Source organism: Columba livia, chromosome 2 (genome assembly GCF_036013475.1).
Source record: "Columba livia isolate bColLiv1 breed racing homer chromosome 2, bColLiv1.pat.W.v2, whole genome shotgun sequence".
Taxonomy (NCBI): Eukaryota; Metazoa; Chordata; class Aves; order Columbiformes; family Columbidae; genus Columba; species Columba livia.
The window spans coordinates 32,890,549-32,918,383 of record NC_088603.1 but is presented as its reverse complement, the minus strand read 5'-3'; the positions used below and the strand labels follow the sequence as shown (position 1 = coordinate 32,918,383).

The window sequence follows — 27,835 nt, the reverse complement described above, 5'->3', positions numbered from 1 at the left end:
AATGAGTAAGTATTTTGGCATCCTGCATGCAAGTTCCTAAATTCTATTACAGCTGGAATTGCAACACATTAAGCACTCAAAAAGCATAAGAAATATTGACTGCAATATCTGCTGATCCTTCCATTTTTATCATTATTTACAAAGGTGACTTCAATGTAATTATAAGGATTCTTCTAGATATGATCTACATAAAAAAAATAACAAACAAGAAAAGTATGAGAAAAATAGGACTTTGTGGTGTTCAGAATTAACTTTAAAATTAATAGCATTGTCAAACAAAATCATCAGGCTTCTAGAAACATGGGCAAATGCCTATACACACACATAATGCACATTCACATCCCTATTCAGAACTCAGTAAATTTCAAAGAACAGTCGTATCAGGTAAAGGCATTGGCTAAAAATTATGGTAAGTTTGCTCAAAGGCTGTGGGTCTAAGTATCTCTCAAATAGTCATAAATTGAATGAAGAGGTTAACTCGGAATGATCAAAGGCTTCCAGCTGTTTAGTACGCAAATATAAAGCCTTCCATGGGAATATACACCAAGATAGCACACGCAATAGGAGGATATCTCCTTACAGATCATTTTTACCCTGAAGAGTGACTTATTAAAAAATCTGCATTTTCTATTAAATGTTTTTCTGTCTTTTTAGAGCCTTATCTGTGGAAGCACAGGTATGATGAAAGAAAAATTTGCTATCTTTCTATCTTTTATTTATTTCTCAGGTCTCCAGTAAAGCTGGCTGGTACCATGTCATCTTATGCAACATAAATAAAACTTATTCACTAAGTTCCAGCTGGTAACTGAAGGACTGATGTGGCTTCCAAGAGCTATACAATTGAAGATGATATATGAGAAGAAGGAAATAGAGATTTAATTTGCAAAGATGGGGCTTAAAATAAAACACAGCATGACTTAAAATAGTATCACCAACACTGAGAAAGTAAAATGCAATAAATATGGAATCCCACCATTTAAAGTCAATTATTTTTCTCTCCAAGTCATTCTAACTTGTATGGGAAACAGTACTGACACATGTATATACACTGCCAAATTTTATAATACTCTGAGTATTATTTAAGATATTGTTTAGTTTTCAATGTGTAATGTGTTCCTATCAGAAAAAAAACAATTCTGTTCCCATTTCTTGTCATTATTTTATTTCATGGGGGGGGGAGGGGAAAGTATATTTTTTTTAGTTTTCTTCTTTGAATTTTTCATCGCTTCTTAGAAAATATTACATTTCTATCAAATCTGAGTATACTACAGTATTTTCTATAACAAAATAAATATCAGTTTCACCTTTTTACTAAGTAATTTCTTTCAACAGTATTTTATCATAGAAGTCAGTGGACTTGGCCTAAAATGTTGACATAATAAACGAATGATACTACCAAAACTATTCACTGTTCCCAGTAGATCTTATTACACAGTAATGATTGTTCATAAGAAGACAAAAATAAGTGTTATAATATCAGAAATAGTTAAATACAGAGGTAAAAACTTGCCACAATGTGTTGCATATATAGAATTCACAACGTGAATGATAGCATGGTATTCTCTCTGAGGAATTTGGTATGTCTATGAAAAAATGTATTATTTTGAGCCTGTTCTATCTTCTGTGTCTTTTTAGAACACTTAATGCTTTTTAAATGACTTATCAATCCAAGAACAGTATAAGAGAGAGTGTAGTACCTACTTTGCTTACACTACACAGGATTGGAGGAATTGGGGAGAAGAAGGAAAAGGTCACGTTCTGAATAAATTAAAAAGAGAAGAGGGCTCTGGAGTATTAAGTTTCTCTGTAGGTCCAAAATCTACCTTCATCTTTTATGAAGAATCTTTAGAAAAGCTGTGCAGTGGGGCACGTAACATACAGTTTGACAAACATCAGGGATGAGGAAAATAAATTACCTAAAATTTACTGTGTTTATTTGTATAACAGCTAATTTTGTGATGTTAACAATCTGCTTATGTCACCAATGAGGTGATCACTATAGACGTTTAAAGTGGTTTTCAATTCTTGCAAAAGTGAGATGTGGAGAAGAAGGGAGAGTAAATCTTACTAAAAATTGCCTGGGGAGATGAATTGGAGAGGTTGCCTTTTTCATGGGAGTAATAGATTCAGTGCATAAAAGATACAGAAATCTCTTGGAAAAATGCTTTTACCACAAAAATTGCTAAATTTCTGAGAAGCGTATTTTGTCCAGAAGGGATTTTTTTTTCCCTTTAAATAAAAAGAAAATGAACATTTTCCAGAAATCAAGTTATTTATCAAGGTCATGGCCATTTGCAAAAGCATAATTTTTCACATGCTGTATTTGTCAATGTGGTTGCGAATACAAAGTACATGAAGTTGCTTTAATTTTTTTCCTCAGATGTCTCTGCACCTCTCTTGCAAATGCCTTCTTTCTTTGTCTTGTGTTTCCTTCCATATATTCATAACTACTTTTAAAGGTATCTTATGTGTGTGTGGTTTTCTGTCTTATCACTACATAGAAATTTCACAAGTTTCTTGATAGTCACTATGATTTTATTATATATTATGTGGTCACTATTCCTTTGAAGTAATGCTATTCATAAAATTGCTCATATGGTTAATCTTATTTTTCAGCTCTTACAAGTTATTCTTTCAGACAGAAGATACAGACATATGTCACTTCCTCTCGTTTTTTTGCTGAGGAACATACACTTGGTAGAAAAGAAACATGTGGACCTTTTCTTACATCCACACCAAATTAACCAACAGGAAGTGTCTCTGATCTAAAGCAGGAGGATATTGATGCTACAGGCAGCAACAGTATCCAAGACTTCTGTGCTGCAATTCTGTGGTTAGTAAATTCAGGCCTATTTGTTTGTCTCATTCTTTGTCATTGGACTCAGGACCACTTTGGACCATCCCATTACTCTAACGTGTATTTAGACAGACCAGTTTGGCTCCATTTTAATAACCAAAAATACAGCATCCCTCATTTCACAAGGTTTTATACAGAACAGAAACATCAAGTCTTCTCACTTTACCTCAAACGAATGCCACTTAATGGAACCCATACTCATATAGTTTTAGTGGGGGTTTAGAGGAAATATTTACAGATAATGTAAGGTAATCCAGAAAAGCACTTTTCAGTCCCTGCCCCTCCCACCCTCCCTGCAAAATTCTCAGAGAGAAGATACTTGTGGGAGCAGGAAAATGCTCATGCTAAAGCACTAATCCCCGTGTTCCACTTAGTGTTAGAAACTACAACTTTTTCTGGTGCATTTTCAGCTACTGTTTGGTTAGAAATGTGATCTGATGTTGGCTCTGGTAGCTTGGAGGAATCCTGTCTCTTTTGTATTCTCCTATCCCCTCTCGCCTCTCACACTCATTTTGCTCAACAAGAGAGAGGAAATACAAGAGACCCCAAAGATAGAGAAAATTGGATGCCAATGCTTACAAATTAACTGAATTGAACATGACTAGAAGGACTCAACTCACAAAGAAGAGTACCGGTCTAGTTCAGAGAATAACATCAAGTAGGCTAACATTTTAAAATATGGAATCTTGTCCTGCAAGACAGCTATACATACAACCTACAGAGTGAAGTCAAAGAAAAGACTGGAGGGAACTAAGACTTAGGGAAATATGAAGCCAAATTTGACTTGTTAAGGACAATGGGAATATTTTTTCTGCTGTCAGTAGTATGAAAAATCAGGGTTCTATACCTGAAATTCAAAGGGAAGCTTTTTCATATTGGAAAAGTATTAAGGAACCAATGTCATAAATAGGAAGTTAAATAAAATTTTAAAAGTAGCAATGGAATCTGCATTAACACAATATCTGAAACAAAACCCAAGATGATCAAGAGATTGTATCTGTTTCAGAGCAACTTAAATAATTAAAAAAGGATATGTATTCCCATTCACAGACACAATGGTGGAGACATAAAGTTTTTCTTTAGCACATCTGAGAGGAGAAGAAAAAGAGGAAAACCAAAGAGCTTTGAAAAACAGGGATTGAAGATAACACTGCAGAATTCAAGAATAACATGACTTGCAAAATATGATAATGCAGATGTACTACGATGTGATTTAATATTTTACTTAAACTTCCATTGGCTTCACGGACCCAGCATTTCTCCTTCTAGATTTTACTTGCCACCTGCAAAATAGATGTAGAAATTCTTGTGGTCTTAGATCAATCATAACTCTTTCAGTGGTGCACATGGAAGAAGCCTTTGACTTTTGCCAGGCATTTTACAGCAGAAAGGCAATTCCACTCACCCCAAAAGAATCATACTGATATAATGCTAATCCATTTGCCAATACAATCACTTGCACCAACTCTTCGTGTTGCCAGGGTCCTTGAAGAAGGTCAGAGGAAAAATCAAGGTGAAGTTGGGGATTTTTTTGAAGAGCATCTAAAAATGACATTTTGATGTTTCTAAATTTGCCTTTCTCCTATGAACTTATGTCTCTGCACTTCTGTTACAAAACTGAACTGCTCACACCTCTTTTAATCATTTTTGGATCTTATTTGGAGTGACAAATGGGATAGTCTCCTCTATGCGTGAAACAAAAACAAAAACAAACAAAAAAACCAACAACAACAACAAAACCACACACACATTCCTTCCCCCCTCTCCCCCCCCAATTACTTTTCTACCATATGTTACAGTAATAAAAGAGAAAGCTGTTTCCCATTATTGGCTGGTCCATCCTCATGTAGTCTGTTGCCTTGGAAACTGAGATTGATTATAACTTCCAGAAAATGTAAGAATGAACTGAATCACATAGTTCCTTTTTCAATGTCTGTCTCAATTTACAATGTTGAAAATAGCAACAAAAATATCCCTAAGCATGATTTTCACTTCTAGCTTTGGGAATTTTTTCACTTATCTCTCAGAGTGGCAGTCAAAATAATAACTTAGATTGTACAAATCAGTAAAATAAGAAGTTTCAGAAAACAATGTAATAAATGTAAGTCAAATATGCATTCAAATTAACTTCATTTTAAAAAAGGAAAAAAAGTTTTTTTGCCAGATTTGATATCTAGATGACACAATATCTAGCTATCATGTAATTCATATTCTGCACTCTGTCCAAACACTTGAACTTTTGTTGAAGCTAAAATGTATTTGATAAAACATTCATTTTCCAAGTATTTCTCTGGCCCTTTCATGAGTTCATAATCATTTCTCTCCTAAGGATTTGACTTTAGTGTGCTTACTGCAAATAAGTTACCCTGTATTTATGAAATCCTTTTGTCATTTTAAATTCCTTACTTAAAATTGCCAACAGAGCTTGTAAACTGTGCAAAGGACTAGTTCAAAAGCAGCACTTTCCATGCTGTTATCTTTGGATTACCAACAGTCCCCAAAACTCTGGAAAGATGTTTTTTGCTGTGAGTTCTTCAATTCCAGTTGCCAACCTATAAAAACAAGGATATTTACAACAGCTGAGAAATTTGGCACATTCTTCCCATCTACTCTTTGTTAAAATTACCCTTCCAACATAAAATTGCCAAACCTGTCATAAGGAGTTGTGCAATTACAGTGAATAGGAGAAAGTTTCTATCATTGCTAATACATGGGAGGTGATCCAATAGATTTTTAAGTTGTGAACCATTCAAGAAAGGTTAGAAGACTCTTGGCATCTAAGCAAAAAACGACTTTATCAGCCCTTCCACATGAATAGCTAAGGAAAAAATCACACATTAAAATCTGTAATCTTTGTATTGCTTTTCTGTAATACAGTTCAGTCTTTGCAAGAAAAAACAGTACTCTAAATTAGTATAATGTTAAGGATAACTACAGAAGGGCTGTCTACACATCATCTAAGTTGATTTTGATTTTGCAGTCCTAATTTCAACTTTTTCTGACTTTTGTGAATTTATTAAAAATCAATCAATTAATATTTAAAATTTTATTTCTTTCTTTTCATTTATTGGGCATTTCATGTCTTGTACTTTTTTAATCCAGCTCTGCACATTTGACAGATGTTCCTAATCAAGTATTTTGCAGTGAATTTTCTTATCAAGTGCCAAATGAGTGATTTGTGGTTTTATATTACTTACCTGGTATAGCTCTAAGAAGATATTGCAGTAGCAAAAACATAATTTTGAATTTGATGCCATAGCCTTCAAATAGATAAAAAACTCTTTATTTTATTTTAAATCTTTAATTCTAGCAAAAGTCTGGGCTTTTAAATCGTAAATCTTGAAATTTAACTCCAATCTCAAACAGCAATTTGTGTCCTGACACTGGCAGCCTGTCAGTTCAAGTGGAAATCCACAGTCAGGTAGGAAATAGTTATCTATCTCTAAAGAGATTTGACTGTGGAATGAGAACTGGTAGTCTTGCTTGCGACAACACAAACCAAGCCAGCCTCCCACCAACTTATTGCACTGCTTTCTTCACCAAAAAAAGCAATGATAGAGATTAGGAGTATGAAAGAGCAAAGAGTACTTAAAAATAAGCTGATCCTGACAAGGCTGATATTTTCATCTTCCCTGTGGCTCAACTCAGTTCTTTTTAAATTCCACTGAATCACCAAAGGAGAACTCTGACCTGATCATGGAAAAAAAAAAATAATAAAAAAAAATGAAAAATCAGTGACTAAACCAAGAAATGAGAAGTACCCCAGCTTGTAATCTAAGAACTCCTTTTAGTGGGATTGCTAGCTATTGGTGAATACAGCTCAAAAATGTCTTAAAGAAGCTGCTGCTACTTAGTACTAAGTATTTCTATAATTCATGAAGATACTGTACAGCTACAACAGCTTCGACAGCTACAGAGTACACATGCATCTTCCAATTTAACTCTATATCTAATTGCAAGTGAAGCCAAATCCTGATACACAGTTCCTTCAGACTTGCACTCTCTTTAACAGTTCCTACATTCTCCTTACATAAGTTAAAAAATCCAATTAGAATTCTTTTAATTCACAATAAATGTAAATAATGAGTTATTATTAAGGAAATTAAGATTATTATTAGACCAGGCTAATGCGAGAAAAGATGATGTTGTAGGATGGAAGTAAAGAAAGATGGGTTTTGTTTATCTTGTTATCCATGCATTCAGTTTTAGGTTCTGTACAGCTTTAAAAGGAAGTATATATTAGCAAAGAGTAGACCTCAAGGGGTTTGAAGTTCACTTAATATAAATTTATAAATGTTTTGATGTTTATTTCAATGTTAGCTATGCAAAGTCACTAACAGTATCTGAATATCCTGGTGTAGTATCTCTGTTTTTAATTCCAGGACAAAAAAATCACAAAGTTTTGCCTTAACCTTTTTAAGAGCTTGTTAAAGATTTGTTTAATTCTGAAGTGGGACTCAGGGTGTAAGTTTCTTTTTTTTTATTTTATCCAGACTATTTCCACCATGTCTTGTGTAAATCATTATAGTCTTGTCTCTCTCACTTCATTGGGCTTTTGGCTTCCATCTGTTTTCTCTCATCTTTTCCTCCTCTGTCTCATCTACATTCTCTTTCAACTCTGTTTTCTCTCATCTGCTTGCTCATTACTATTAGTCCAGCCCTCTGGTTTCCCCTTTACTTCCCAATTATGTCACAGAGGTGGAGAATGCATAAGACCTGAGAGATATTGACCATGTTAACTTCTTTTTTTGACCTGCAAACTTTTTTTTTTTTTTTAATATACTTTTGAAGACAGTCACGGATGTCTTCACAGACATGTTACTTTTCTGAATGTTGTGCAAGGTACATTGTGTTCTTATTTCTGGAAACATTAATTTCTACATGACCCATTTATACTTTTCACAGAAATTTGTAGTCCCCTAGTGTCCTACCTGCAAACAGGCTAGCACAGTATCATGGTATAGACTTTACTAATATCTGAAGTGAAGCTGTAAATGTTTTATTGTTGCAAGTTATTGTATCATATCTGTTGAAGAACATTTTCATGTTCATTTTAATGTTAATACAATTAATTTACAAATGATGCTGTGATATAAGGAAAAAATATAGTAACTCAACTTTTTTTGTTTGGTTGGGGTTTTTTTGTTTTGTTTTTGTCTGTTTGTTTTAAAGATACACATGCATTTAAAACCTTTTAGAATCAGGACCCAAATATATACATTATTATATTACTGAAAATGGCTTGACATGGCAAGCTTAATGCTCCACAGATACCTTCTTGACACCATGGATGTCACAACTCCCTGTTCTAAAGCTGCAATCTAGCTGTTGATAATTAGGGTTAACCATTAATCCTTAAATTGAATTCAGACAGAAATTTCCAGCTTGAAACTATATTTTTCTTTCTTAGCAAAGAACAACTCTTCACAAATGTTCAAAACTGTACAGCAGAGTACTGACCTTGCAGAAGTGTGCATATGATCTTGCTCCTGGGACCTTCAGCAGTTTCTCATGTTTGTGCACTTTGCCTTGTGATCCCTCCAGTACAGTCCTCTGTGACACAAGTCCAGAGATGCAACACCACAGGGACTTAGTCAAGGTCATCACCTCAGCATTAGGTCCATCATTTAGAGAGTGTATTGGTGCATAATTCACAGAATTGCTGATGCATTTCTATATCTCAGGGTTGGCAACGCTGGCTGGACACTCAACTAAACTACCGGCTTCAGTGAAGTCCAGCTGTTCTATGTGTCCGTTTTCCCTGGGACATCACCCAGCTACAGTAAAAGGCACCTTCTCAAAGTAAACAGCCCTGAAGTAGGAAAGCCTTATTTATTTTGGGCGATTTACCACCTCTGCCCTTGTGCTAGCAGAGATCTGCGTTGGTCAAAGCTTTCATTCCTCACACTCCTCCCTTCTCTTCATGCTGTCCAAGGGAATATTTTCAAGCACTCCCCAAGGAGAAAAAAACAGTAAGGTTCTTGCTCTTCCCAGTGTCAGTGGAAGAGGAAAATCACCACAAATTAGTGCCCTGCTGTGGAGGAAACTTCTGGATACTCCAGAGAGTTCTACAACTTTCCAAAGATTACAAATAAGATGTAGAGAGGTAGCTTGCATTTTGCCTTAATTAAAGAGTCCCTATCACTTTTCTATGACTGTGAAAACTGTGAAAACTGTGAAAGTTTTGAAACAGACTGAAGAAAAGATCACCCTTCTGTGGACAGCTTGTCCACTGAATGGCAAAAAGGCAAGTGACAGAAGAAGCTGGCTGATTCGGATTTTATCAAATGAATGTAGTATTGTAATTCCATGTCATTCCACGCTCCATGACATACCATACTCTTTTTTAAAGACTATGAAAATTTTTAAAGCTGAGCTGCTAATGTGTAACCCTGCTAGAGTAAGGGTTGCTACTGAAAGAGGTAACCAGTCCTTCATGTTTCAGAGAGGCTCTATTCTGAAAGCTGGCATCTATGCCACAGCTGAAGTAGTATTTATATTTTGATGAAATGCTGGAGTCATGAGCCTGAGTGATTTGGAGCTGCCTTATTTATAAGCACGTATTTATGACAGTATTTTTGGAAGGCAGCCACTGGAGTGTACTGTATTACAGAATAAATCTCACAGAAAAGATGCTCCCTGTCAAGTTGGAGATACCTTTAGAAAAGATCAATTACAGAAACCATCACATTTATGTGACTATTTCTACCTTTGTTAGTGACACAAGCTTAGTTCATACACTTTGTAAGATCCCAGGTGAGTTCCCCTAAGATTTCACACAGATCACAATACCACAGGCTCTTAAATCTAGTGGACAATTCTCATTTTTTATAGTGCAATGAAGTACAATTAAGGTATGATCTTCCTCTGACAGGTCTGAAATGATCCCCATCTCGGCTCCTTAGGGAGTGTGTGGAAGTTTAGCCATTTAAAAGATCTCTAGCCAATATTTCAACTGCTCTGAACTCTCATAAATATTACCAGTTCTAAATTTCTGGAAAGGGTCACTGTTGAGAGGTAGTCCCTTCAGGAGTACACAGTACAAGCTGACTACAGTACAAACTCATCCCAGGTTATTGTTCTCATGTATTTTGGTCTAAGTACAGCCAGAAATGTTGGCTATGGAAGGTGCAGTACACAGACAGAACGAAAAGCGTAGAACAGAAGTGGTAAACCTTCCCCTCAATTCATCAATAGACTGAAGTGGATACCTTGTGTAGAGATATGACTACACTGCACACTGCAGCTAGATCCAAAGATGTCTAGCTTTAAAATAAGTCAGCATGGATACTGAAAAACTTTTGCCAGAGGGACTTGGTTTCCTACGGGCTGTTTCATATTGCTAAGAAAACATAATTTATATCAGTGTAGTATATTAGTCCCTTTAAACTGTTTCCATCCTGAAAGATTGGTTTAGAGACAGACATCATAAACTACTTAGAGTGTGTGTGCTTATGTTTTGACACTGTGCAGTAAAGACAAAATCAATGAGCATGGGTGGTTCAGGAGAATTCATCAGTCATTTCACAGCTATCTTAAAGCTGGACTGAACATTGAACTTTCTTTGAAGGTATAGAAGTATAGGCATACTCTGAGACACTGGCTTAGAACAATATCCCTAAACATATACTGATTAAACCATGGTTAACTGATTTATGCCAGAAGTGTGTATATAAACATTACCTAGAGTAGAGATTAGTTTAACCAAGAATGACATCCAAAGACAGACCCAGACACCTAATCATATACTGTAGGAATCTATATGTGAGCTGAGGGTCTAAACTTACATTATATTTCATGGAGGCAGAGGATTCAGTCCAGTTGCCTACGTGAAGATATCTAGCAGCTTTTGGGATGCAGAGGGACCTGTCCTGGTCACCTGCTACTCTCCAATAGGGCACAATCTCCCAGAGATCCTGTGCCGTAACTGTCAGCCACAGCAGTAAACGTTGGGTCTTCCAGTGCATCTCATGTGGGACTGGACTTGCATGTTTTTGAGAACTGAATCAAGGTCCTAGCTGGTACAGGCAGTGAAGTCTAGGAAGTTATTCAACCAACCAACATGTATCCTTGCTTAAGGGTGAGTCTCACAGCTCTCTTGATCTGCCTGAATGAATCACCCAGAGCTCCGCAATGGGAAAGTGTGATAGACACCGTCCTCACATGCAGATGCCTATGCTTCAGGGACATGGCTGGATTTCTTTATTTGTCACTGTTTATATGCTAATTTTTAACAATAACCTAGTGTGAAATATTAAACCAAAACCCACAATTTCTTCAATATCATTGAGTCAATCAAGCTAAAATCTCCAACAGAGAAACCATTCTAGGAAGCCTCCCGTTAACATTGTTCTCCTTTCAATCTTAAGGTACCCCTGGGCAGACAGCAGAGGAACTCAAGGTTCTTTTTTCCACATATAAAATATTTTTCTTCATGTTCAAAGCAGAAAGGACATAAGGAAGTGAATCACATCTGTAGAACTAAATTTTTCAACTAAGATCTGAAAATGTATGGCTGCTTTCCACATTTTCCTTTAGGGTGCTAATGCAAATTGTTTCTACACAGCAGGCTGAACCTTCTGTTTCCTCTCAATGACTTGCACAGTGCTGCTTTTTCAGTGCAAAAATCATAGTCTGATCTGGGCAGCTAATACTGTTACAATAATTATAAGAATACTTATCTGGATTTTACCGAGAGTAATAGTATTCATAAGCAGCGTGGGCAATATGGAACTTAGCACTTTGTTAATTTCACAATCCTTACACAACCTAATACGCCACAGATATTATGGAACTGCAGTTACACAATGGCTTCCATTAAATAAAAAATTACATGTTTTTTAAGTTAAAATGTGTGAACTATTAGTCCATTTTTCAAAACATCTAAGATAGTATTGACTGCAAATTCAAAGTAATTCTCCATGTTACTGTTAGAACAGAATTTCACTTCTGTTTAAAGCATGATAATAAATAGAATGCAATGGGAAGTCTTTTACATTTTTAAAGAAACGTTCAATTTCTGTGTATTTTCCTGTGTTTTATTACAGCACTATCAATCACTGTAGTTATTTTGGAATACTGTACATATGAATTAAATTAAGGAAACAGAGCTATTAGGAGAAAATATGCAACTAAAATCACTCCCTGTTTTTTCTTAATCCTAAATCTGACCTTGTTAACAAGCAGGTGCAAGACTTCACACCACAACCAAGAACAATAAAGAAGCATGCTGACCTCATTTTTCCTCTAATTGTTATTTTCTCCAAATTGTATCAGCTCCTGTTTGGTTTATGTGATATTTCACCATTATTCCCTTTTATTCTTTTCAAGTTTATTGTACTCACAGAGTACAATCCTTTGATCTCCCACATCACATGAAAGTAATCTATGAGAATATAGCATATGCCATGATATGAGAAATGTATCCCAGTTGAATTCCTCAGTCAAACGAATTACATACCTATGGCATCCCCTGTGACAGTTCTCTGCAGTGAATTATTCCCATGTTGTTACTGACTACAGCAATGAACAGTCACACTCAAAAAGCCACATGTATATAACTTATGTAGGTAATGTCCTTATTAACTCTTTCTGTCTGCTTTATCAGGGTAAAGGATGCCAGAAAGTAATCTATGATTACATAAACAGGTAAAGCATCCAGCATTGAATTAAGTGTTCTTTGTGGTATTTATCTTCCAGTTACCCCCTTGTTATCAAAGAGTGTAAAAAAAATGTAATGAACAACAGAATGCAGTGCTGCCAAAACATACGTCATGGTCGTTGCATCTAAAAGTGACTTACTGAACCCAAGTGGTTCAATTTACCTCTCCTTTACACATTCTAAAATGATATAAAGGAAGAATAATTAAAAGCAGAATCAAAATCTACCTTTAAATTCTAACAGGAGAGCAGACAGATACAGAGAAAGATGACATCTAACAGCCATTTTTTTAGATGTGTCACTTTAAAGAGGCAGAAACGTACAGAATTAGTGAAAGTAAAGAAGCTCAAAATTCACTTATGTCTCAGCCAGCAATTTACTGTGTGGTCTCTATAGTGTTTTGAAAATGCCCAACACAACAACATTATGTCAGGTCATGGTTACTTGATGATTATTGTTAGGCTTCTTTATTAAATTGTAGATTTTTCAAGCAATTTTAAGTGAGGTGAAAATTATGTAACTGTGTAGCTCTGAGCTCCCTACCTATTAAAAAAAAATTTTTTGGTAATAAGCATTGTACTACTTTAAAAACATTGTTCAAAACCTTAGGAATAAGTGGTATAAACATCCAGGGAATTTTTTCCTGCACTAAAATGCTTCCTCAATCATTATCTCCTGCTTGTCTTACACACTCACCTAAGTTTAATTTTACCCTATAAATTAAATCACCAGTAGATGTTATAATTCTATTTCTTCTGTTGAAGACAGCAGTAGGCATATGTTCCAGGTATGAATTAAATCACTAATAGAGTATATAATCTCACTTCTCCTAGTCAATAAATCATTTCCAATATACCATAATATTATTATAGCATAATAATAAATCTCTAAATCACATTAGCCTCCACAAAATGTGAATGTAGCTGAAAGTACAGTCAGATAAGGATTATGTCTTACAACATTAATGGCCCAAACTACCTCTTAGGTAGCATGATATCAAAAGGCAGTTTATGTCTCTTTATTTAGTTATAAAAAATGAGAGTAAACAAAATGTTCTGTTTAATAAAGAGTAGAACATCTACTCATGTGCAAACATTGCTTATAAGAATAGTCACACTATGACACCTACACCACTATTTTCTCACAAAACAACCTGTAGTATTAGAAGCGAAATTAGAAGCGAAATTAGAAGCGAAATTCTGATAATTGTAATGAATTATGATGATTTGAAAAGATATTTTCTCAGCTTAGAGAGAGACTAATTAGTGCTAATAAAATATACATCGAAATATAAGCAGCTCCCTGTGATGCTGGCTAGGAGTTTAGGAGGTTAAAATTTCACAAACTGTTGATAAAAATATTAAAACCTGCTGCTTTTCTTTAAAACATATCGCCAACTTGCCATTCTATTAACATAAAATATGTTAAAATGACAGGCCATATGAAAGGGAAGAAAACAAGAAGCTTTCAGATTTCTTGAATAAGGGCCCTTTGTGTTAAAAAATCTTTAGCTATACATACATAAAATTTGCATTATAGCATACATATTATTTATAAAATAACATAAACTGGAACTATCTCAAATTACAGAAGACTTTTTTGTGAAAAAATGTTGCCTTAAGGAAAGGACTGAATAGTCTGCAGAATGTATCTTTGTGACATTTCTAATTTTTATGAAGGAATCCAAGATATTTTTAAGCTTTTAAGAAAAACAGAAATAGTAGCTCTATGAAAAAAAATACAAATTCACAGAGTAAACAGCATCAGAACTGATTTTTCAGTCCTCTCTAGTTTGTCTGCCGAGCTCATGGAAAAAATGTTTGTGTATCTTGATCTGAACTTCACTGTTTCAATCCCACTAACAAGTAATATTCATCATTTCTTTTATTATGTGCTAGTGTTGGTAATATGGGATCTGGCCCAAATTGGCCAATATTATACACTTTCATTGGTCTCGGGAGGTCCAATCCTGCAAACATAAATGCACATGTGTAACTTTACTTGGGCCAGTAGTCTGATTGACTTAATAATGAGTTAACATGCAAATATATCCAGCCACACATTTAAGCATTTGCAGGATCTGTCCCAGGTTTCCTGACAGCAGCCTTCCCAGGGACCTCGGTGGCCCCAGACACTGGATCCTGAATCCTGAGACATGTCCCTCCTCCTATCGATTGTCTAGATTTGAAAAGCCATTCAGGAACACAAGTTCAGCCTGTTTTGCTTTGTTTTGTTTTGTTTTGTTTTGTTTTGTTTTGTTTTGTTTTTTCCCAGCAGCACCACCAGCTGGAACAGCTAAAAAGATTAGGACCAAACTCTGAAAGTAATTATCCTGAAGAGAATAACTCACAACTAGCATTGCTAGAATACCTCAGTTGTTGCTTGCCCTTACAGTATTTCACAGGAGCCTTTCTGGTTTTGGAGAGCACATTACAAGTTACCCTCAAGATATCAGGCTGGCTGTAAGGAGTCGGTTCTGTGGGGTGTCAGGTCTGCAAACACACCATAGGGGTTTCCTCACTTATTCCCACTTCAAAGAAGCATTAAGAACAATTTCTCTTTATTACAGATTTTAACTAGATTTCTTTCCCCTGTGATGATTAATTAGGCGTTTGTTACAATTTGCCTTCTTTCCACCTCTAAGAATAAGTGTCCCCTTCTGTTAATCAGACACAAACAAAATGTTTTGAAAAGTAATCACTTGCTAAAAAAAAAATGGAAATTGGGCTTCTGTGTTGTGAGGAATGTACACACATAGCACAGTGAAATTTAACACGGGTAAATGATCTGACTACCTCAAAGTGAAGTTTTTGCCTTCCTACAGTGGCCTTTCACCCTGCCCTTTCCTCCAATCTGAGGAGAGCTGATGTTGATGGAACATATAATGGCTCCTTTCCTGTGTAGTAAAGTCAGCAATAAAGCTCAGTAATTAAGGTGACCGGGGAGGCCCAGCCCAGCAGGCTAGTGGTGTGGCGAACACTTTCAGAACTTCAAACAATATCAAAGTCACTGAAAAACGGGCCTAGTTCAGGGCTGGTTTGAATTAAGCCTCACTTCCACACGCACTTTTCAAATCCAAGCTCAAACAAGAAAGCCAAGGCCTTCTGGATTTCATTAGAGCCAATTATCTTATCTGTTTCATCTCAGGCCTGACCCTAAGGCTGGCAAACAGCTATTCAGTGCGTTTGTGTGGTTGTTTGAGAAAGCCTCCAGCTAGCCAATGGCCTGAGGAACTGCTAATTAAAACACAGTTGCCCCCTGCCTCTAGTGATTAAATATTTTCGAGCTTTTGTAAATAATTTTTCCATTCTTTGCCCCAAGCCTCAGAGGTCCAATACATGCAGTAATTTATTTAGTTTGCAAAGAATAGTGCTGGAAATTAAAATAGAAACTTAGGAAACTCTTATATCTTGCTTAAATTCTGCAAGTAATGTTCTACGACCCTGCAAAACTTGTATACCGTTTCTTATGTAATTAAACCTTAATAACCTTATTGTGTTTGAAGTGATACAGTGTGCAACAAGCCCTACATTTTGTTGATAATCATTATGTTTCCCCAGATGTCAACAAGACACATATGTTCATGGGCTTAATGAGATCTTAGACACTGTGGAAAGGATATTGAGCAATATCTGTGCTCCTGAGATGGGTGGACAGAGGGTGGATCGCACTTCCAAAATCTGTTTGGGGAAGGAGTCGATCTCACCAGTAGCACACCCACATGTCTCAGCTGACAAAGAACAGTTCCATAATACAGGTCTGTGTCACCATGTCACAAATAAATTCTGGTCATTCAAATTTGCATAAAAGACAAAGAACTACATGTCTTTCAACTGGGCTAGAGGACTCAATTCTTCCATCTCCCTCTGTTGAGCCCTGGGAAGACACGCCCTTTTGCATCAGATCAGGGGACCTGATTCCAACTTTGGTGCCAGTGAGTGCACCAGCTCATGTGACCCCACTTCTCACATGCAGCCACCATCACCAGTATTGGGGTTGTATACCATCATGCAACATGATGAGGAGAGGAATAACTTACAGTATATGCCAAAGTAAACTTTTAACTCCTTACATCTTACTATTATCCTTAATTATAACAAACAAAATTATATTAGCACAATGCATAGGAGGCACTGTCACAAACCAAAGCCCCATTGCATAAGACACTGCAAAAAGGGAATAAAAAGATGTCTGCTGTGTATAGACTCTGTGGGGACTTGAGGAACTAAAGGCAGAAGCTGTAAAAGCTAGAACATTAGAAGCAATCTTAGCAGTATAGGAATATAACTACTATCGAGTTTTGTGGGAGGCAATGTGGCAAAATAGAAATGATTTCAAGGAGGCTAATGAAGTAGATTTGTAACTGTTTATGAGAATACCCGACAAGTATGAACATTATCACCAGAAAAAGCAGAAACTGTACCTGGTATCATGCTCTGGAAAATAAAATTCAGAGGTGTGTTCTGAGAATGACATTGCAATAATAAACAAAATGGCAGAAGCTTAGAGATCACTTTTGCTGGTTGGAATGGTAGTATATTCTGTATTTCACCGACATGCTACAGAAAGAATTTGCAAAATTTAGACACTGCTGGGTTGTGACTTCCAACAGAGAAGGTCAAAGGTAACACAAGAACTTGTCTGAGTGACAGACAGAAAGACAGATCTGTCTATAGAGAGTGGCAGCAGGAATGTCTTGGGGGTAAAAGTTTGGTAAAGTCGAGCTTGAGCTAAAGACAGATTTCCTAAATTAGTGTACCATAAAGTTGCTATACATTTTCATACTGCACAAAGGAGAAATACTTCAAACAGAGAATTAGTTGGCTGACAAAAAAATAATTGAATTTGTGTTGTGGTTGAACTGTCCCCGAGCAGACACAATGGAATAGGACCAAGACCACAAGCAGAATGTCATGGAATCACTGAAGAAAGCTCAAGCAAGAAAATGTTGATTCTTCCAAGAGACAAGCTGAAGGAGCTATGTGAAATGCTGGATGGAGGCCAGGGACTACCAAGCATGGAATCCAGGGAAGGATAAATTTTCAAGACAAAGATCACCAGGGTAAATAAAAGTGGATGACACACAGCCTATGGAAAATAAGGGTGAAATATAGACTCTGAGCTTTGGGCTGGGTGGAGTTTATACTCAGAATGGTTTCAGAGTAAAGGAAGGCTGAGATGCTATTTTGGAGAAGGTCTAGAAATGAATCAGAGGACAGACAGCGATCTGTACACTCAGTGGTCCTGGGGACAGAGAAGGAGATAAGAGGCAGGATGATAGACAGCTTCAAAGCACTTTTTCTTTTCAATGAGACAAGATAGTATCACAAGGGACAAGAACCTCTATTGAGGGGAATGGGAGGTCAAACAGAAAAAAACAAGAAAAGATTTTGTTCCAAGTAGACCAGAAGATGAAAAAGAATGAGTCCTTGGTGCCAGCAAAAGAGTTTGAGAAGAACAGATGAGGAGCAACTTGGTGATCAGAGGCACAGGACAGAGATGTGGGAGGAAAAGGGGAGTTAGTGCTACTGTGAAGAATTTGGTGAGTAGTCAAATTATGACTCCAAGAGAAAAATGTGAAAGGAAAAGGCGAGGTGAGAGTATTTTCTGTATTGGAAAATTATTTCTACTGTTTGGTACTATTGGAAAAGTATTTCCAGTACCTGGAAGTTCTTAAATTTGCTTTGCAAGACCACAAAAGGCAATACAAAAATTTCTTGGTTTGTTTAGTGATTTTTTACATCGGGGCCTAAGACTGAACCTGACACAGAGCAAGTAAAAATTAACTCAAGAATGCTCATCCATTGCGTATTTTCACTATCAGGGGCAGCTAATACTTGTTAGCAGTGGCCCATCTGATGGTATAGGGTAAGAATGAAATCACCACCTTCTTGATCAGTTGGAAATCACAGTCTTTAAGCTGTTACAAACTCTGTGTTTCTTTTGCTGGCTTTGCATGCAGTTTCAACAAGAAATATATTGAAAAAGATGGGCAACCTTTTGAAGCACTTGCAAAGGTTTAAAAACAATACTTTCTTAATCAGTAAACATCTTGATTGGAGAAGTAGGAGGGCTGGATTGGTTAGGGAGGTAATTAGCCCCTGCTCTCCTATCAGCCTAATAATGCAGGATTAGAACTGTAACTTTTCTGAGAAATGTACTCATTTACCAAAACATAATCTTTTCGTAGAGGTGCATCACAGCTGTTTTTCAGAGGAAGACTCCTTTTAAGAGTGAGGGTGGAAAAAAATTACACATAGTCTGACAGCAGAGGCATTAACTTCAGATGTGATGAGGTCAGGTTCAAGTCCCTGATTTGTGAGGATGGGGGACAATATTTTTTTTTCAATCATTCAGGGGTGGGATTTCTCACTTCAGTTTTTTTTCTTCCTCGAATGATGCCCTCACAATGAAGCTAGAGATGAACATTGTCATGAAAGGGTTTGAAACACACACTTAGTTGTTTTCTTGGAAACTTTCAAACAGTTTTGGTTTTGTTCCAGTGTAGAGGAAAATCACATGTCAAAACCACGGACAGTTGCTACTTACTGGAACTGCTGTCTTTAGTCATCTCTATTTAGCAATGCACAGGAGGGAGAAAGCAGCAGAGACTGATCAACTTACTGACAGGGAGAAAAGAACCAAATAAGTTGCACCTTCCCTTCAGCCCTCCACCTTATATCGTCTGGTATGCATCCCAGAAATAGCTATTTTCAACCTGGTATATACTGTGCTGTAATTTGTTTCGTTTCATTTTTCATTACTTTTTAATTAATTAAATTAATTAATTTCATTAATATTTTTTGTAACTTTATTTTAATACCTGATATAAATATGACTAGACTGCTTGTGGTAGGTAAACATATGAATCAGATAAAGAAATATTCAAAAGCTTATTTTAAGGCATAACAACACATGAAAGTGCTTGTATATAATCTTAGAGACCTGATGGGCTAATTGCATTAAATGTTTTCATGAACTCTTTCAACAATGACTTTTGCAAGAAGCTACTATTTTGTATACATAACTACATCTAAGCCAGGAGTTATGCTGGTGTGCACAACTGAGACCTGCATTAGCTTATGACATAAATGATCCATTTACTTCTAAATCCAGACCTTAGCATATGTGATCACAGGACAGCCTCCACTTTGCAGGAAAAAAATATACAAATATGCCAAACATGGTAAATCACTGCACAACAGCATTTTTTCTTACACTGCCTGTAAGAAACAACTAATGTCTAGGAGTCTGAAGTCTGCTGGATTCCCTCACACTGGGTAACAACTTATTCTTCAAGAAGCTGCATTGATTTAATGGGATTACTGGTGGCCCAAGCAGTACTGCTACCACCACATAATCATGAGTCATAGACCTCCCTGAAGTTTTTCATTAGATATCTATTTTTGAGACCTTTATGTTTTCATGGTTTCAAACATCTCTCCACAAGACTAAAAGCTGACTTTTAAAAGTAATAAAATACGAGTTGGTGCTCCAACAGCATCCAGTAACAAGAAACCTCATAAGATCTTGCAGCACTGAGCACAGTTCTATTCACCATAATTCAGGATTTCAAAATCTTGCTCTTGCCAAATTTTTCTGTTTTTCTTCAGAACTATTTGAGTTTTATTTGCTAGAATACATTTTCTATGAAAAAAGACAGACTTGTTCCTTTAACTCAATTACTTTACAGGCAAAGTGTAGCACAGGTACACAAAATCACTAAAATTAAAAAATATCTACAAAGATTTATTGGAGCAAAAGCACGAGAACATCTAGGCATGCCATGGAGGTACCCACACAATCTTCTACTGAGACACAGGTGTGTGAGTACACCCAGAACCTCACAATACTTCTTTGCAATCCTGCTTATGTTTGAAAGGAGCAAAAGAAAACTTCCCATTTCTTTTTCTTCTCTAAGTATTAAAAGAATAGTGGAGGTCTCATTAGCTAAGCTGGCTAAAGAAAGCATGAATAAGAACTGTGTAGCTGAAAGGCCTCTGTTTCTGCTGTTCTTGAAACAACACTTCTGTCTGATTCTGGATAATGGGCTTTTAATAAAAATATCCACCAAAGGAAAACAATTAAACAATACATAAAGCACCAGGGTGCAATCTAGTGGTTCTGTTACAGTCTGGAGCTGTTCCAGCAGAGAACATGTGGATATTTTTTACAGGCTAGAGTATAGTTCTCAAAAGTTATTATAAAGCAAGAAAATTAAAATTGGTGCCGGACGTGTACACAATTGCTCAGTGTTGCTGTAGTACTTTTAATTCAGATCTGAAATTTATCTCCATCTAAATGCCACGGATATTTTGGCTTTTAGGATAAAAATATCTTCTGTATTCTTGCTGCTGTTTAATTTCTTCCAGGATGTTTCTGGCAATATTTCTCACCTTTCCATCGAAGTATTTGACAATATGGCAATTCTTTATCCATCCACCTCTATTCTTTCATCTTTCTGGCCTGACAAAAATTGGAAAATAGTTATATTGGAAAAGAGCTCAGGTCCTTTTCAGTACATTGAAACTACAGACCATGTATGGCTTGGGGTTTTAATCAAATAGTTTTTAACCTGAACCACATAAACCTGACACATGCCATATTTTATTATCCTTTCTCCTCCACCCCCTACTCTGCCATGTCAATAAAAGAAACTGTGCATCTGTAGAAAAGTAAGCCGACACTAATTAATTTTTGTAATGAAAGGTTTCATTTTTGTAGTTCTCCTGAATGAAAGGAGTATCATATACAGTTTTTTAAAATCCTGGTATATTAAAGGTGAAAATTTAAGGTAGTTTGCTGAGAACAAGTTAGATTTTTCCAAATAAAAATAAACAAGTAGGAAGAACAAGAGGTTGCAGGTTATAAAGAGTGTTGCCAGTTTTAGTTTTATGGTGAACTTTGAAGTATAACGAAATATTGTAAAGCTGTTTATACTGTACCAGTGCTTCAAATGCTTTTAACTCTGCTTCTCTGTTTCCTAAGGACTATCAGAAAATTTGGCAAGAAACAAGAAAAAAGCATGAAAATTTACCATTTTTACAAAAAACCCACTACCATATTAAAAAAAATATACAAAACCCACAAATCTTCAGGACTACATATTATTTTACATATGAAACTTAAAATTAAGCAGATTTAAAAAATATTGTTCCAAGTAAACTTCTAGCTTCTTCAAACTTCTTCAAAAGGAACTGCTGAGGCACTCTTAAGTCATCTTTTTATAGCTGTTTGGAGTACCTTTCTTCAAATTCTCTTAAGACATTTTCTATGGCAGAAGAGAAAAGAAAGACATCTCCAGTTGAAATGCTTATCATTTAAAAACACTTGGAAGAAGTGGACAAAATCAGAAATACAGAAGTGATTGAAACTGTAACTTACAACTCCACAGAATGCTGTGCATGACTGAAAGCAAACTATATACATCCATACAGAAACCATCCCATAGATTTCCCAGAGCTTCCATGACTCTGTTCTGTTCAGCTGTATTTTTCTTCATAAGAGCAGTACTACGCCCATGACAATGCAGAAGGATTTTGGACAATTAGCACTCTTAATAATGCCCATCTACATTTGGGTAAGTCATCCTCTGCCTCTCATAGATACGACTCAGATATCTGCCTTCCTCTTTAAGCACTGAAATGTTGAACGCACTGCTGTCAGCATTAGACTAGAGAAACAACAACTACTGGGATAATCTTTACCAGTTATTGTAAAGTAAAATATTGAGAAATATTGAGAAATGCATAATTTGTTTCTGTTAGTAAAGATAAACATGGCATTTTGCTAGTCTGAGGCTATTGTCAGCAGAGTCCACTGATGACACAACAGATTCAAGTTCTGAAGAAGGTAGTTCTGTCTGCTTCTACTTCCTTTATAGACTCATGAGACTGAGCTGCTAACTTAGCTTTTTTATTTCTTCTCCCACACTTTTGTTTTTTTATCTCTTCACATTTGAACCAGAAACCAAGTCTTACCATATTTTTCAGTCTAGTGTAAAATAGGCTCGGAAGCAGCCTCTGGACATTACTGTCATAAAAAAATAATAGCATTAATAGCTATGGGTATTTAGAATTACTGTTGAAAGAAACTTTTTCCTCAAAAGCTATTCTGAGTGGAATTCATTAAATATTATCGCAATATACCATTGTTCTATGACCTACTGTAAATAGTTAGGTACAGCCAGGAAAAATGTATATTTTTGTCTCCTACATTCCTTTACTATGTTTATCAGAAACCAAGGTTTCTACTCAGGCAGAGAGTTATACAATATTGTAGAATAATGATGTCAAAGAAAGGCATAATAATATTAAAAATAATATAAATCGATGGTTCGCCCTCATGTGGTGTATTTAGCTCATTTCTAGAAACCAGCAGAGCTTCAGAGATGAGCAATTAAAATGATTTGGCAACTGGATACATTTCTAGAGGAAAAGAGATTGAAAAGACCGGAAATATTGTATTTTGAGACAAGAAAAACAGGAAAGGACATGACACAGATAATGCAAATGTATTTAAAATAATAAATATGTGTAGGTAAGAATGTGCACCTCATCTACACATGTAGTACATGAACAAATGGACATTTAACAAAAGTAGAAGACTAGTGATTTGAGCTAAAAGAAAGAATTTATGTTTTTCATGCACACATACCTAAGATCATGAAACTGAATACCAACAGGATACATAAAACTTATTAAAGTTCTTATCTCCAATTCCTTAGTGTACAAAAAGTTATTATAAGTAAAATTTACAGGAAAATTAAATTAACATGTACAAATAGATACTATCTATGTATACTTAGGTGAAAAATCATAATGGAAACATAGAAACATTTGAGTATGCTTTTTACGGTTTATGTATGAAATTGTAACAATAGTTAGTACCTATGCTGAAACAGAGTTAACAAGGAGAATACATTTGAAAAACAACAAAAATACATTTACAAAGTTTTTCATGTGAAATGTCAAAATTAAATGTCATCAGATCAGGAAATACAAAGATAAGACAAAAAAAAAAAAAAAGGTTGGTACACATTAGTGTAATCTCTCAAATAACATTAACTATGCCCTGTAAGGCCACAAGACTACAATGAATATTTCTTGATATTTTTGATCAGAGATTAGAATACAAAGAGTTTTAAACATATTTATCTTCTCCCAGAACAAGCACTAGGGATTGTAAGACAGAGCAAAGGTTTTCTGCACACCTTTGTTTTATTTAATTTTATTTCATTTTTACACTTTAACATATGAGGCTTGAAGCATTATTTTAATTTTGAACTCTCTTTGTTTAAAAACATTATTTTGGAGTAATCATACATTTTGTGTCATCTTTTAAATTAGATCATTAACATAGTTCATCCTTAACTCTGTCTTAATGTCACCTATGTCTTTTGAATTTGCTCACCTTCTTAAATTAAAATCATACATACGACTGCTAAAAATTGAACTCAAAGATAATATTATCACGAGCTATTTCTAATCATTCCAAGAAACACACACATATTTCATTTTATGTAAGCTTTTATGGCCAGGTTCATTGATATGCTGTGGCTGTTTTATGCTACTCTGGAGTAGAGCAAAGCAGCCAGAGCATACTGGCTGGTTAAGCTAAATTTACAGCTCCTTTGTTGAATCAAAGCAATGCAGTTGGAAGGCACAACCCAGTTTCTTTCTGTCTCTTGCTTCTCTCTCCCTCTTCTGAACACACACACATTTTTTTCCACTGCCTCCTGTGTCTTCTATATTTTGCTCTATGGAAACACATTTCTTCTGTCCTCTGTAAACTCCAACTACATATACATACATATGTGCATGTACAACACAGACCTGAGCCTCTGCTGCCTGCTTAACTGAGCACATCTGGTATTATGTGGAGCTTATGAAAATAATTATTTGAACATTAGTAGTTGACTATTGCTCTTATTTTTCTATAACTGTTGGCAGAGGAGAGTGGATTATATCCTCATAAACTCCAGCGTAGAATCATCCTCTTAGAAAATAGTCACCATCTTCTATTGCTTTCAAAGAGATTAACACAAATTTAATCTGAATAGGTGGAAGTAAATGACGAAAAAAACTCTCTATAGAGAAAGATACACCAGGCCTTGAAAATAATGGAAAAGAGCTGTGCTTTTTTGTTATCATAGTGGAAAAGAAGAGCTTCCTGCCCTTTAGAAAAAGAACATTCTTTCAAGGATTTTTGTAGCTAGACCAGTTGCTTTACTAGGGTGAACATCAGACAAAATTTTTCCTGCAAAATTAAAAGATATAGATTGGATTACTGCACTTACTTTCCATTCTACAGAAACTTCTCTCCTACTACCTTCTTGTAGTTAACATAAGCAAACATATTATCTTAGAAGAAATGGGAAAGAAATGGAAAGGAAAACACATTCCTTTATACATGAAAGAGCAATCTTCATCTCCAAACTGGCTACAGCTATTTACATCTGATTTTGCACTAGAGTTATTTTCAAAATACAACAAAGACTCTTCATGAAGCACTGAAGTCAAAATGGCAGACACAAACCAGCACCACATTTTTTCCTGTTGCCCACTAGAGTCTCACAGGAGCCACTCACTCACCATGCCTTTGAGGTGATTTTTCTGTGTTATGCCTCTAACTCATCTTCAAATTTTCTGCATTTTTACACATACAGTTGTTTTTTCCTGAAGAAACAGAAATACTTTCTTGGACAGTTTGAGGGAAGAGTAAGGTAGAATCTCATTCAGTCTCAACAAGATTTACTTAAAATAGGTTTATCTAATTATTTATGCACTGGAAAATGACTAATATTCAGCTACCTATGTGTATCTATCTATATCTATATCTATATCTATATCTATATCTATATCTATATCTATATCTATATCTATATCTATATCTATATCTATATCTATATCTATAACTATAACTATAACTATATCTATATCTATCTATATCTATATCTATATCTATATCTATATCTATATCTATATCTATATCTATATCTATATCTATATCTATATCTATATCTGTCTCTATCTCTATAAATCTATCTCTATCTCTGTATGTGTGTAAATGCTTATACTGTTCTACAAATAATTTCTGGCCTAAGAACAATATATCTGATACCAAATACTTCATCATATGTAATATGTGATTATGGGCAGAACTCTAGAGGCAGAAAAAAGCCTTGGTCTCTATTTCTGTGGATATTATCGTTCAGAAGGATCTCTGCTGTGAAATTTGACAGTCAATCAAGCAGTAATGAGCTACCTAGTGTCATGGCTGTTGACACTTCAAATACGTGCTTGGTGCAATTCCAGGAAGAAACCAGGGCTCTGCTGGTGAGAAAGTGAAGGTTATGTGAACCCCCTAGGGAGCTTTAGATGATTTTAATGCAAATTTCTCAGTTCCTAAGAACTCAAAGGATTAAACTCTTGAGGCAGCCAGAAAGCAGGAAGTCTCAGCTCTCCCCATCTGCAGATTTATTCACATCTTGGTTATTTTGGAGAGGACCTTCACCAATACCCTATGTCCATTGGGGAGCAGGTATGAAGAGAAAATCTCTCAATTTTGTACCTTATTTTTCGCTTGAAATTGAGGATGTCTGGCATTTCCTCGGCCTCCTCCCCGCTTAGTTAGGTAATTCTGTAATTCTGTAACTCTGTAATTCTGTCACTAAAATCAATTTATTTGAAAAAAAAAAAAAAAAAATCAAGGTCATTTTCCTATGTACAAAACTCATTGTTTATTTTCTTAAAACTGACCTGATGCTGGTCAAAGCTCCAGAACAACAGCTAACTTACTGGGGTATTTTAGCAACATTCTATTGATTTTCTCCAAGACTACACCTTCCTATCTGTCCGTGGCTAAAGAACTGAACCATAGACTCTTTCCTGACTACTATCTCACAATTCCGTCCTGGCCAAACTGAGAATGTAGTTTACATCATGTGTGACATTTTGGATAACAGCAATGGTCCACAGGTTAAATGTCTCTTTATTAGGAATTGTGAATTTACCTAGCATTCAGACCAGATTCATAGAAAATAGCTATCCAGTCTATCCTACATAATTTATGGATTTTTGTATTCACCCTCCAAAGTTCCATGCTGTTTGCTTCATTGAACACCACTCAAAACTGTCATACCTGTGATACCAGATCCATATCAATAAGCCCTACAGAGGGCACAGAGACTGTGCCCATGCAAAAAGGGGCTTAGGAGGTAGGGAAATATTTCCTGTCATTCCTACTGTTCTGGAGAAAAGGAAAAAAGCAGTATCTATTGTAATCAGACAACAGCATTGTATTCCTTAAAAAAAAAAATATCCCCACAATTTAACACAATGAAAAACCTTCACATTAATTACAACATTAATCACAATGTTAAATGGATGCATTTAAAATAACAGCATTGAATTTTACACCATCAGCCATTTTTTAAAGGGAGATCCCAAACTTTATATTGAATTTATTTGCACTGAAAAAAAATATATAATTAAGCATTTATTTTAGTGTTATGTCTGCAAATGCTTAGTCAGTATGTAGTAGCTTACATGAATTATATTTTCCTGAATAGTGCTGTTCTACTCAGGCACAGAGATCAAAACTCTCTCTAATTCTGATGAATAATAAGTACAGCAGCAGTATCAGCCACTCCAGACTACTTACTGGTGTGCATTGAACTAGAACTGCAAAGTGCATATTGGAAAAGGTATTATTAAGCTCAAGTATTTGTTGTCAGAATAGCAAGGGTAATGATTGTGGTTGCAGTCTCAGTTATGTAAATCATCTGTTTGATAAGCTGGGATCACCCTTGTCTGCAGTGTTAGATGGCCACATTACCTATAATATTACTGGGACAGGTTGGATCCAAACCAAGAATTTTGGGGTGAACATACCGGACATATTAATATCAGACACTATTACCAGTGATTTGAAGCATCCAGTTCCCTAACTTCCATAAAATTTAATCAAAGAATAAGACAGATCTTGGAAAGATCTTGAGGCAGTACTGAGGTGTAGAAAATTTGAAGCCTGCCATTATTTTTTTAGATTCTTTTAAAATACAGGCAAATGTAATAAAGAAAATTGAAAGCTTGTCTATAACAACAGTGTGATATTGTGAATGTGTAAGGCTATTTCTGTGTCTAGGGCTCAGACTTTGAATTCAGATTTGTTGTTTATCAGATCCTCTGCATATTATTTCAGGTACTGTGCAGGAGTGCTTCAGATAAAGAAATGAAAATGAGTTTTATACTTTTTGTAATGTGTTTTGGATAGCATGTAGCCAAAAGTTACATAAGGTAAATGCACTATTTCAA

The 27,835-nt window shown here is 35.6% G+C and overlaps 1 protein-coding gene across 24 annotated transcripts in view; it reads right to left on the bottom strand.

The window, feature by feature from the left end:
* Positions 1 to 27,835, bottom strand: part of HDAC9 (histone deacetylase 9) — a 472,156-nt gene that overhangs the window by 70,516 nt on the left and 373,805 nt on the right. Inside the window, exon 23 of one of the 24 annotated variants that reach the window (XM_065051261.1) lies at positions 1,105 to 26,189. The exons of the other annotated variants lie outside the window; for them this stretch is intronic. Within the exon in view, the coding sequence (XP_064907333.1) occupies positions 26,150 to 26,189 (40 nt within the window). The 3' untranslated portion in view covers positions 1,105 to 26,149. Of the gene's footprint in view, positions 1 to 1,104; positions 26,190 to 27,835 lie in introns of those variants that run through there. 24 annotated transcript variants of the gene reach the window in all.